A 13,200-nucleotide genomic window follows, 5' to 3' on the forward strand; every position below is an offset into this window, starting at 1 on the left:
ATTGAGGAAAATTCTTTATAACTGAGAATTGTTAGGAAATTGCTACAGCCAGGGGGGAGAAACCCATGTATGCCCACCCCAAAGTGGGCAGATTTAAGATAAAGTTCCACTTTGGAAGAGATAAGTGGAGTATTATTCCTTAACTTAGTAGATAGAATGGTAAAAGAAAACAGGTATAGTTGCAATGAACATCAGAATATAAAGGATAACCATTTTCCTTCAGAAGCAGGAATCCTGATGAAGGAAATAAGGAAGCTCTACTACCCTTGCTTATTTTCTGTGTTGTTAACTTAAAGATCAGGTCCTTCTAAAATCACTGGAAGCACAGAGATTCTTTCAGAAGGACCTGACTATAATATTTCTCTGGAAAGTGATTACTGTACTGAATAAATCTTTAACTTTCTCAATAAAAATTTTACTAAAATATTACAACCTAAGATGTCACTGGACACATGGTAAAGCTACAATGTAGTATAAAGAGGCAGTAGGCATGGCTCCCAATGTGTTTGTCATTTCTACCCAAATATGGGGCTTTGGGGGAGCCTGGTGGGCTGCCGTCTATGGGGTCACACAGAGTCGGACACAACTGAAGTGACTTAGCAGCAGCACCAGCAGCTGCTGGCTCAGACAGTAAAGAATCCACCTGTAATTCAGGAGACCCAGGCTCAATCCCTGGGTCAGGAAGATTCCCCTGGAGAAGGGCACAGCAACCCACTCTAGTTTTCTTGGTTGGAGAATCCCAAGGACAGAGGGGCCTGGCGGGCTACAGTCTATAGGGTTGCCAAGAGTCAAACACTGCTGAAGCAACTTAACATGCATGCATGCACCCAAATATGAGGCCTAACTGCATGGTGGATTCATATAACCATGAAGAAGAAATAGGGAAGGAAGAGAAAGGAGGATGGGGAAGGGAAAAAAAGGAGAAGCGGAAGAAGAAGAATTCTAAGTACTAAAGCAAGAATTAGAGACCCATAGACCAAAAGAAGTCACCATATTGCCTTGCAGGCAAGTTGAGTCTACTGGTTTTATCCACAGAAGCTCAGTTTATTGGTGTTAAGTTGGCAGTAAAAGGGTCTTCTTGTTTAGATGTTCCATCTTTACCATAAAGAAAGAAGCATTCCACATAACACGTCCAGCTGAAAATGTCTCTAAGATACTGAAAACAACTAACAGATTCGTCATAACACAAACTCCTTTGATGCAATTCAGTCCAGAGAAATGACAAGCCATGTAAACTCAAAACACAAGAGTTTTATTAAGAGGAGAAGCAAATTAGATAAGTTACCATGTTCACATCCAAAGGTTTTTTTTTTTTTAAAAAAAAAAAGGTGGGATAAGTTGCAAGTAGAAGACTACATAAACTGAAAGAATAAAAGGGAAAAGATAAACTGATAGTGAAAAACAGTATTAAGGATGAAAAACCAGGAAGTAAGATACAAGCAGTTTCTCTAGTATGCTGCTGCTGCTGCTAAGTCACTTCAGTTGTGCCCAGCTCTGTGCGACCCCATAGACGGCAGCCCACCAGGCTCCCCTATCCCTGGGATTCTCCAGGCAAGTACACTGGAATGGGTTGCCATTTCCTTCTCCAATGCAGGAAAGTGAAAAGTGAAAGTAAAGTCGCTCAGTCGTGTCCGACTCTTAGCGACCCCATGGACTGCAGCCTACCAGGCTCCTCCATCCATGGGAGTTTCCAGGCAAGAGTACTGGAGTGGGTTGCCATTGCCTTCTCCGTTCTCTAGTATGGAAACCATTAAATCAGTTCCCCCACCACCCCCCACCCCATGTCAAGATAAAAAGGATGAATGAGAAAATGGAAAAGAGAAAACTAAAGAAAAATGTAAAACAAAAGAAAAATGAATTTCTGTATCAAGCACAAATTAAACGGCAAAGAAACTGAAAGGCAAGATACACACTTTTGGCTCTTAGCGAGCTATTAGCCCAAAGTGGGGCGGACAGGCCCACTCTGTCCACATGGGGAAGATTCCAGCAAACATATTCTTTGGGGCTGGAACCTGATTATTTTCTATGTGGCACTTACTTCCCAAAGCATGCACTTTTGCACATGCATTAATGGAACAAATTTCCCTCCCTTTGTCTCTACATTTAAGAAAGAAACAGAACAAATATCCCTTGCTCTTTTCTATAAATTTAAGACTTTTATTTAAGAAAGGGTCAAGCACTTTCTGGGCTTTCCAGGTGGCTCAGTGGTAAAGAATCCACTTGCCAATGCAGGAAGCAAAAGAAACATGAGGAGGAAATAGTAACCTACTCCGGTACTCTTGCCGGGGACAACCCCATGGACAGAGGAGCCTGGCTACCGTCTATGGGGTCGTAAAGAGTCGGACACGACTGATCACACACACATCACGCATCGTCAGCAAGATGCACTTTCTTACGTGAGAAATAAAGGTGGTGGAAAAAGAGGCTGAAAAGGAGTATTAGTGCTTTACCCAACTGTACCCAAAGAAGAGTAACAGTCACTAGGCCTTTAACCAAGGGCTGAGAGCTATGCCTGGGTTAGTGTGGTGTCTGTTATGAGTGTTGCCTAATTTGGGCACAGTTTGTGGTTTTGTTCCTCTTTGGTCCCCGCAAGACACCTTCCTAAGGGTCTTATCTTGACTACTACTGATGTCACCTCAGCAGCTGGCACAGAGAAATGAGGAAGTGTATTCCAACTGTGAATTTTAAGAATTAGTCACAAAGACTTCAGAGAGTAGGCCCTGAAGGAAAGGTCCTATCTTATGCCCTACTTTTTCTGTCCCTTTTCATATGATTTTCATAGAACTCAATGTTTGAAAATAGGTTCTGAGTGAAAAAAAAAAGGAGCAGTCATAGAACAGCCTTTAAGGCAGCTTAAAAAACTAAAGGGGAAAAAAAAACCCCCACAACCATTAGCCTTAAGGGAGGTTTACTAAATACTATGTACCTAAGTTATAAATGACTGTGTACCATCCTATCTTACTTTTTTGTCAAATGTTTTAGATTCCTGAGTAGATATTCGCAATTTGCTTTTGTGGAAGTTATGAAAAATAAACATTCAATTGAATCCAGAACTGAATTGAATTAAATTAACTGCTAGGGGATCATAGGATTTGTTTTTTTGTTTTTTTCTTATTTCAATGTGACTTTTTATGGTGCTTGTATCTATCTACTTACCTATCCATTTGAGCACCATAAGAAGCTCTGGAGCTAAATGCCCACATTCAAGTCTCAGTTCAATCTATGAATATTTACACAAGTGTAACCGCACCTCTTGTACCTCAGTTTCCTCCACTGTAAGATGAGACAGAATAACATTATCTACTCAGAAGGTTACTGTGAGCATTTACCTGGGAAGCTTTTAAGAACATTGATGTTCAGACCTCACCCAGACCAGTTAAATTAGAAATCTCTGAGCGTGAGATCCAGGATCAAAAAGTACCACTTTCTCACTTAGACTCAGATCTGAGAAATGAGGGTGAATTGAAAATGTGACTTAGATAAGATATAAAGCCTACTTTTTCAAGGGAGAGAGTGGTCCTCATACTTAGAAGACAGTTCACTTGCCAGCTTTACTTAAAAAAAAAAAAAATGAAATAGAAATTCATCAGATGGTTAGGTTCAAACCAATCTTCCTCCCTACTTGGTAGTAAATATGCCACCTCCTCCCTAAAACTCCTGTGGCTGATGAACAGGGTTAAAGGGCAGGTAGAAGAATGCTGAGGGAGGCTCACGTGGCAATCCCTCTGCTCTCACAGCTGCCTGACGGTGCCCCTCCACCTCTAATTTGTACAAGAGACAGCCCCCAGCAACGCACTCTAGCATCAGTGAGTTTCCGTACCATAGCACTCGGATTTACATTTCACTTATGTAAAGCAAAGTCGAGCAGGATGACCTACTCTGGACTAGAATGTGCAGTTGCTCTAGATCTATGTATAAGAAGGTTCTGGCCATGTCCCTGGGTTTAAGTTCAAGTTTCTTGATTGAGATGACAGATTAACTATATTTTTGCCTCCTCCTCAACACATGTTCATTTCCCATTAGATCCGGCACTGATTCAGTCAGAGGAGAGTGAAAGGAACATCCTTAGACGTGAGGATAGGCCTATTTCTAGGAGATCTATAGAAGGAATTATTTTCTCGCATGTTCTCTCTCTGCTCTCGCACAGCCTGCCACTAAACTTCCTCTTCCTACTGCTGTTCTCCAGCCTCCCTCCTCACATCCATCCAAGGAGAGACGTTTCTGGGGTCTTCGCTGACCATGCTGGGATCATTATTATTAGAGGTATGATGACTGAACAGTGAGCACACACAGAGAGTAAACGTCAGATCACGTGAAGTCACGTAATGAAATCTTCATTCAGTTCCCCACTGTACTGAGTCAATAAGAAGAACTTTTCCAACCAATGATTTTGTTTACTAGTGTTGAAGACCGACATTTAATAGGACTTGCTAAACTCCTCAAGACTGAGATATCATTAGGACTTGACAGAGACCTCATTGTGTTTGTCTGTCACTTTTGTGATGGGTCAATTGGCCTTAGTTACTATATTTAGCACAACCAGGAGCCTTGGAAGTGTTTGCAAAGCAGAATGAGCAACATTTTGGGTTTTTAGGTGGGGTACACTGACCTGAGAGCAGCTGGTCTCCACCCTGTGCATCCCATAGGAAAAGTCATCTGTGAATGTCACCGCATCAGAATTGATCACGTCGTGGAATGAAGGCCAGCCTGGGGCATAGCACGCACAAGAACCAAAACAGAGAGAGATACAACCATGGGTTAGAATGCAATTCTAAAAGGAATACTAAGCATAGAAAGGAAATCTTTAGTATATGAATCATGCTTAACTTTTTCAACCTGAAAAAAGAAAGGCCAAAGACTGAAGGTTAAAGTATCTTGCAAAAATGCAACTATTTTTTAAGAATAACCTTTTCCTCACATCCAGATTATAGCTGCATTGAGATTTATGTTTTGTTAAACTCTCTTAGAACATCCAGTAGTTTTGAGCACATCCCCCAAACTTACAAAGCTCTCTTTCACCATTTCTGCTTCTTGTTCTTATCTTCAGAGTCACTGGGCATAGTTCAGAACCACTATGAGTTTTACACTGTGATTTTTTTTTCCAAAACACAATCCAACTGGTCTGGCTGTTAACTTTAACTATTCCATACTTCTTTAATACTTTTTAAGTACTTAGTTTGGATAGTTAAGGGCTTCCCTGGTGACTCAGATGGTGAAGAATCTGCCTGCAATGCAGGAGACCTAGGTTGATCTCTGGGTGAGGAAGAGCCCCTGGAGAAGGGAATGACTTAACCACTCCAGTATTCTTGCCTGGAGAATTTCATGAACAGAAGAGCCTGGTGGGCTACAATCCATGGGGTCGCAAAGAGTCGGGCACAACTGAGTGACTAATACTTGGATAGTTAAAATATATATTTTTAAAATTCTGTTGTTTCCATCTTAATATAATTTCTCAGGAGAAGACTCTTGAGAGTCCCTTGGATAGCAAGAAGATCAAACCAGTCAATCCTAAAGGAAATCAACCCTGAATAATCATTGGAAGGACTGATGCTGAAGCTGAAGCTTTGAAGCCAATCCTTTGGCTACCTGATGCAAACAGCTAACTCATCAGAAAAGACCCCAATCCTGGGAAATACTGAGGGCAGTAGGAGAAGGGGCGACAGAGGATGAGATGGTTGGATGGCATTACCGACTCAACGGACATGAGTTTCAGCAAATTCCAGGAGGATAGTGAAGGACAGGGAAGCCTGGCATCCTGCAGTCCATGGGTTCGAAAAGTCAGACGTGACTTAGTGACTGAACAGGAAGTTGTCTGGAAAGCACAAGTGCTATCTATTGATGGGCAAGAGGCATGCTCACTTCATAGGACAGTCACAGAGCAGTATTCCTCAGGAATCTCCAGGTAGCACCTTCTCTCAAACAGCATCTTGTTCCAATTTTCATTTATTCTAGTGATTATTAAAATATGCACACAGCTTTTAAAAACTCAGTGGTAAGTAGACTTTCAGATTGTACACATGTTTATGGGTATACCCAGGTTTTACGTTCAGTACTTATGGGCTTGTTTTTATATGTTTCCAGAAAATATGTCTGGAGTTACTGAGCTGAAGTCTGTATTCCTAAAATGATGAAAGAGGTGCAATGTTGCTGAATTGCTTCTTTTTCAGAAGTGAAATTTTTCCTGTAGAAAGGAGGAAGCCCTTTAAAAGCAGAGTACTTTGTGTTAATACACCTATTGAAAGAAAACAGAATGCAAATTTCAACAATATGATTTCCAGTTTCAAACAAAAACAAATTAGCTCAGACCAGGTTTTTATAATAAATTCCCTCAAGCTCCCCGCCCTGCACTCCCCTCATGCAACAGTACAGCTTTCATAGTGCGAGATTTAACACCCAGAGTTTAAACACTTTCCAATTTTATTTTTGGGGGCTCCAAAATCACTGCAGATGGTGATTGCAGCCATGAAATTAAAAGACCCTTACTCCTTGGAAGAAAGGTTATGACTAACCTAGATAGCATATTGAAAAGCAGAGACATGACTTTGCCAACAAAGGTCCGTCTAGTCAAGGCTATGGTTTTTCCAGTGGTCATGTATGGATGTGAGAGTTGGACTGTAAAGGAAGCTGAGTGCCGAAGAATTGATGCTTTTGAACTGTGGTGTTGGAGAAGACTCTTGAGAGTCCCTTGAACTGCAAGGAGATCCAACCAGTCCATTCTAAAGGAGATTGGTCCTGGGTGTTCATTGGAAGGAATGATGCTGAAGCTGAATCTCCAGTACTTTGGCCACCTCATGCAAAGAGTTGACTCATTGGAAAAGACTCTGATGCTGGGAGGGATTGGGGGCAGGAGGAAAAGGGGATGACAGAGGATGAAAAATGGCTGGATGGAATCACCAACTTGATGGACGTGAGTCTGAGTGAACTCCGGGAGATGGTGATGGACAGGGAGGCCTGGCGTGCTGCAATTCATGGGGTCGCAAAGAGTCAGACACGACTGAGCGACTGAACTGAATTCCTTGATTTTAATTCAAGATTGCTACAAATCACCAAGAAAACCTTAACTTAGTAGATATAGGCTAATAATCCACAAAACCCAATTATGCTAAGAAACATCAGTATCCTTAAGAAAACTCATTTCTCCCCATTTTCTAAATTCCAGAGAGACTCTCAACATATTCTGGGCTACACTATTTGGTTTTTGATGATTACTTGACACATTTCAATGCTCTTCTTTGTTTAACGACAGAAGCACCAATCAGTTCAGTTCAGTCGCTCAGTCATGTCCGACTCTTTGCAACCCTATGTCTGCAGCATGCCAGGCTACCAATACTAAAGAAAAACTTAGTGGTGATGTTTTAAAGTGAAAGTGAAGTCGTGTCCAACTCTTTGAAACCGAATGGACTGTAGCCCGCCGGGCTCCTCCGTCCATGGGATTTTCCAGGCAAGAATACTGGAGTGGGTTGCCATTTCCTTCTCCAGGAGATCTTCCCAACCCAGGGATCAAACTCGAGTCTCCTGCATTGCAGGCAGACTCAACCATCTTAACCACCAGGGAATCCCAATGTTTTAAGACATTGAAAAATAATTTATCTATGAAAAGAAAGAGAACATTCTGGTTTTTGTTGAAAACCTTCCATGTCTTGTTTGATTACAGTTTATAGCAAATAATATTATGAGGAGACATATTTGATTCAGCAGTAAATAGGTAAAAACTCAGGAGGTTTTGTTTTTTTAAAAAAATTTACCATAAAGCTACCACCCTCCCCCCACACACATTTTTCTATTTCTAGAATTTAAAATAGATCCAGAGAAATATATATTCATTTCCCATGCTTACCCCTGCATTTTGTGTATACTTATCTTGTTCTGCTCATTATACTAGATTTGTGATTTGTTTTCATGCTTTCTCCCTGTTTAGGTGGTGAGCATTTTGAAGGGAATTGACTTCAGTATATTCAGAGCTTCCCATGATATACAGTACAGACGTACAGTTGAGATGTTTATTAAACTGATTTTCAACTTGGCTTATAGAAGAAAGTGGAATGAATATTTATAGTACATCATAGAGTCCATAAGAGGAGAGAACATAATCATACTCCTTTACAAAACCAGATTAAGGAATATCCGTTCTAATTTCTCACTGGACTATCCAATTTGGCTCAATTTCTATAATTAAGCCTCTCTATCCAGGTGAAATATCCTTATTATTTATTTAAGGTAGTAAAAACACATAACGATCATCTAGGTTACTCACTTTACTGGGTTGTGCAGGGAGAGGGTTGGGGAGCAGAAGGAAGAGTTATTTGTCAGCCTTACTCAGGCAGGAAGTGGCAAAGCCAAAACTAGAATCTGTCTTAATCTACAGCTGATTTAGTCTAGGTGCTCTACTTACGTCCCACTTTCTTCCTCAGTGAAGGGCTTGAGAGGTCAATCATTTAAACACTGTAGCAGGAAGGAAGTTGTCGGGTTTAAGAATTATGTTTACTGCTAGTCTGGATTAGTTGATAGATACACTGTTGCACTTAAGAGCTGCTAGGTGGAAGGGGATAGTGAATGGGTACCCTAGACAATACCAGTTCCCGCACCTTCTAAAGACCAAACCGTTTAAAGGGAAAGTCCAAGAGTAATGATGTAAATGATGTCATCTAGTTTGGGATATAGGCAAGATTTGTATTCATTTATCTAAAACAGCCAGGAAGACTTAAAAACTCACCTTTAGGCAACAATATTGAGAAAATGATAAGCTTTATTTGGGGTTTCTTCATTCTAATTTTTCTCTAATAACTGTGAATCACTGCCTACTAAAGATTTTGGGGAGGGGAGAGAACTGCTTTCAAATGAGCTATGAAACCATACAGCTATACATTTTGCTTCCATGAATTAAATATTTATAGAATTTTCCAAAAGACTATTTAAGAGCTGAGCAGGGTGATCTGGAGTGACATGGAGTACAGGTTCTCAAAAGACTTCAATGTTTCTGGGAACACTGTTGACACTTGAATAGTTTTTGTTATTTACCATGGTGCTATCTAAACACTGAAAGAGACACTAAGCATCCCCAAATTCAGAGTCCCTTTGCACTGTAGAAGAATTATAGCTTTCAAGCAGGAATATTGGACATGTCACCCACATCTTAATTGGTGGAGGCTGACAAAGAGAGCCACGTTGAAGTTTATAACTGTATATGATGGAACATATTTCAAAAGAGAATCATTGGTCAACTTCATCAGTAAGGTGAACAAAAGAGCACGTTGAGCCCTTTTGCTGCATCTCTCAGAACAAGCAAGCTCTATAGAAAGAGAATCCATCAGAAAGGTAAGTCCTATTGACAATCAAACTAAGAAGGACCTTCACCCAAGAATAAATCGTCTTATGGGAGAGAAGCCACAGTGATGACAGCACTTTGAAAGCAGAATTCCCTCATCATGTGAAAGTATTTAAAGGAGGAACTCTTCACTGCTGTAAAAATCCTCAAAGGAAACCCTGCCCCCACTCCTAATAATAAGGAGAGTGCTTCAAAGGGTGATAGGCAAAGACTGAAGCAATCTGGGTCTTGTTGAGAAAATTATCTTGAGCAAAAGAGGGGGGGATGTGTTTTTGTCAGTTTTGACATTAAAGACAGATCATCCATCCTCCTTTCTCTAGGATTTCCCTTTTGGTCTTCTCATCTAACAAAACAGTATTTGTTTTGGATGCATTCCATATACTTTTTAAAAGAAAAGTCATGTGAAAACCTGTATAAACAGAGTTGACTCACCCTATCCCCAGTACATCCTTTTGTTTCTATTCAAAGAGTTTGGATATGGGCTGATTATCATTTTATTTCCAAGACCATAAACTGTACCTTTTAGATATTAGCCTATTAATATCAAGAACAACTTATATTCAATAAATAATTCTCCTTTCTAAGAATTCTCCTTTCTCAATAGCAAGTAACTACAAGTACTACCCTTCATACCGACAAATTGGGATATGGCAGTTTTGCTTCGATTTTATCCAAACATCAGGCCAAATTAATCTGCAGACATAAATTGGTGTCTATGGTATATGCTGGTATAATGTGATGCAAATCCAGGATATGTTCATTTACATCTCGAATGTAAGAGTAAGTGATCTAGTTTATTAACAGTAGGTCATTGGTGCTTGCTACCACCTACATTAAAATGGATTTTTTTTAGATTGCAGTAGGAAGAACGATTCCTGCTGACTCGTAATGTAGCTTAACAAAGCTGCTTTAAGTCTACTTGAACCTGGAATTTTATAGTGATACAGCTCTCCAAAAGTAGTGTACTGTTCACAGATTAAAAATGTTTCATTCCAATTGCCCCCTGAGAAAAACTTCCTTAGCTCTCTCTTCCAACCTTTTCCTCCTTCCTCTCAAACATCTTCAAAACAAGTTGTTAAAACTAGCAACAGATTATAAACAAGCTGAAGCCAATTCCATCTGTACCATGTCTAGAAAAAGTGGCCCTCATTCCTTTACTCTTAATTTAACAAGGATGGCTATACAGCTTCCTCTTCCCCTACCCACTCCCTCAACCCCCAGATAAGATTAGAAACCTCAATAAATTAGCTACATGACCCATCAGTAGAACACAGCAGAAACTACCGGTGACCAAGGATACATTGAATTGAAATATAACGACAAGTATTTTGTTATCTTCAAATGCAAAAATAAGGCCACTTGGGCTTGAGTGATGGTTTAATAATGATGATATATACTTGAGCATGGTTTTGGTGAGACAAGTTGGAGATCTGCAGATATAATTTTCTACAGATAGCAATTCTCACAGCTCTATAATTCTAGGACCGTATTTCAAAATTTGTAGCTTGTAGTTTCTCTGAAACCAGAAACTATTAACCTCACTGACCAATATATACCTTATTAGCTATCTCAAGCCAAATAATAAAACTCTCTATGGAGACCTCCTAATAACAAAAATGGTTTGAAGCTTAGAGCTCTGATTCTTGCCCAGTTATTCACTTCAGGTATAACTTGAATAACATTTTTAAAAGGATGATTCTCTATTCCCCCTCAAAGACCCAAAAGTTTAATCAACCAAATACATGCATGTAGCAGAAGATCAAACAGTGCACGATGACTCAGTGACATGTTCCCTTTCAATTCTCCCCACCTTGTAGACAATCATGTTTAACAGGCTTCCTATTTATTTCTACAAGATATGCATATGCTATCTGATCCCTTCATTTTAAATCTGTGCTGTCCAGTACAGCAGTAGCCAGGAACACGTCACAAGTCAAATTACAATTAATTAAAATTAAATAAAATTTGAATTTCAGTTTCTTTGTCACACTAACCACAGTTCAGGTTCTCAACAGTTACATGTAGTTAATGGTGATGACACTGGACAACACAGATCCAGATATAGAATAGTTCTACCATTATTTTCCACAAATAGAAAATATTTCACCAGTGAACAGTGCTGTTTATGAACTATAAATTGATTCTTTCTTGTGAATTATGATTTATATTCATATTTACACTATCTCCCCTTCCTTCCCCCTTCTAATTTTTACAGTTACATTCCTTTTATTGATAATTCTTTTAAAACCTTCTTTGGTAACGTCTGTTTCTTGAACTAGAATGTAAAGTTGAATAAAGGCAGGGAGTTTGTTCACCTCTGTATTGCTAACAGGGCTTCCCAGCTGGCGCTAGTGGTAAAGAACCTGCCTGCCAGTGCAGAAGACCTGGGTTTGATCCCTATGTCGAGAAGATCCCCTGGAGAAGGGCACAGCAGCCTGCTTCTAGTCTTCTTGCCTGGACAGTCCCATGGACAGAGGAGCCTGGTGGGCTACAGTCCCTAGGGCCCCAAGAGTTGCACACAACTGAAGCGACTTAGCACGTATTGCCAGTTACTTAAAATAGTGCCTTCAACATAAGAATGTTATTTAAAAACTATGTAACGATTGAATGAATGCATGACTATCCTATAACTTAATACTGTTTGGCTCTCCTTAGTGCTCTGATCCTTCCTGCCTTTCCAGTGCCTAACCTTAATTAAGTCGTCCATGTTTTTATAGATTAATCCTAAGAGTTGAAAATGAGCAAGCAGCCTGTGTATTATTATGACTATACATGTATTGCTTATTGCAGAGCTGAAGTGTTCTCGGATTATCTTTCCTTCTGGATGGTCCAATTGTCATAATCTCAGAATGCTTAAAATCAAACATTTTCCTGTTTTTACATTGCATCACATGTTAAAAGGCATGCCACGTTTTCTCCTGTCTTTTAGACTGTGATTTTCATTATACAATTGTACAAAATTTTTCTGTAATTCAGTATTTCAACTTTTGAGTTTTTAATTACAAATATTTAAAACACATGCAAAAGTTTACAGAATATAATGGGCATCCACGATTTAACAGATATCCAGATCTGACAGATAATAATTTAAAAAAATATTTGCTTCAACTTTTCTCTTTTTCTAACAGAATGAAATGTTACAATTATAGCCAGATCTGCCTCCAACCTTCTTCCCTATTCCTATACATCCTGGTACCACAAAGATAATCATTTATGTACCATTCCCAACACATGTGGAGAAGGAAACGGCAACCCACTGCAGTGTTCTTGCCTGGAGAATTCCATGGACAGAGGGGCCTGGCAGGTACAGTCCATGGGGTTGCAAAGAGCTGGACACGACTGAGCCACTAAGCCACCCCCCAACACGTGTTCTGGTTCATTTTCTGCAGTGTAATATCCATAAACAATATATAATATTCTAAGTGTTTAATGATTTATATAAATGACATCAAATCATGGGTACCTTCTGACGGATTATTTTTCCACATTATTCCTGGCCTCCAGTTATTCTGTTTGTTTTTACATTTTGTGTGTGTTTTTTTTAACAGCATCATCTTATCTTTATATATGAGGTATTTCAAATACCCCTGATAATATAAATCAGTGGGTTGTTTTATTTTAGCTTTCCTATTATTCTCTAAAATGTCTCTGCTTTCTCTAGGGTAATTGTTCTCTCTGTCTTGGGTTTTGTCTTTCGTGCTCTTGGTTTTCTTGGTACATCGATGGTGATCTTTGGCCATTTCTCTCTGAGCATGGAGGTCTGGGTCAGTTATCTTCTGCAGCTATACTATGCAAGGTCCTCTGCTTTCAGGTACAGTACAGGTTTGTTTCCTTACTAGTCTTAACTCTGAATAGAAAAGCTGACTGGGAGCTCT

The 13,200-nt window shown here is 39.7% G+C and overlaps 1 protein-coding gene across 2 annotated transcripts in view; it reads right to left on the reverse strand.

Annotated features, from left to right (window-relative positions):
* MSRB3 (methionine sulfoxide reductase B3) overlaps nucleotides 1–13,200 on the reverse strand; it is a 183,466-nt gene that overhangs the window by 8,421 nt on the left and 161,845 nt on the right. For both annotated transcript variants that reach the window (XM_069584718.1, XM_069584719.1), the window contains exon 6: nucleotides 4,610–4,707. In XM_069584718.1, the coding sequence (XP_069440819.1) occupies nucleotides 4,610–4,707 (98 nt within the window). The remainder of the gene's footprint in view (nucleotides 1–4,609; nucleotides 4,708–13,200) is intronic.

This window comes from Ovis canadensis, chromosome 3 (genome assembly GCF_042477335.2).
Source record: "Ovis canadensis isolate MfBH-ARS-UI-01 breed Bighorn chromosome 3, ARS-UI_OviCan_v2, whole genome shotgun sequence".
Classification (NCBI taxonomy): domain Eukaryota; kingdom Metazoa; phylum Chordata; class Mammalia; order Artiodactyla; family Bovidae; genus Ovis; species Ovis canadensis.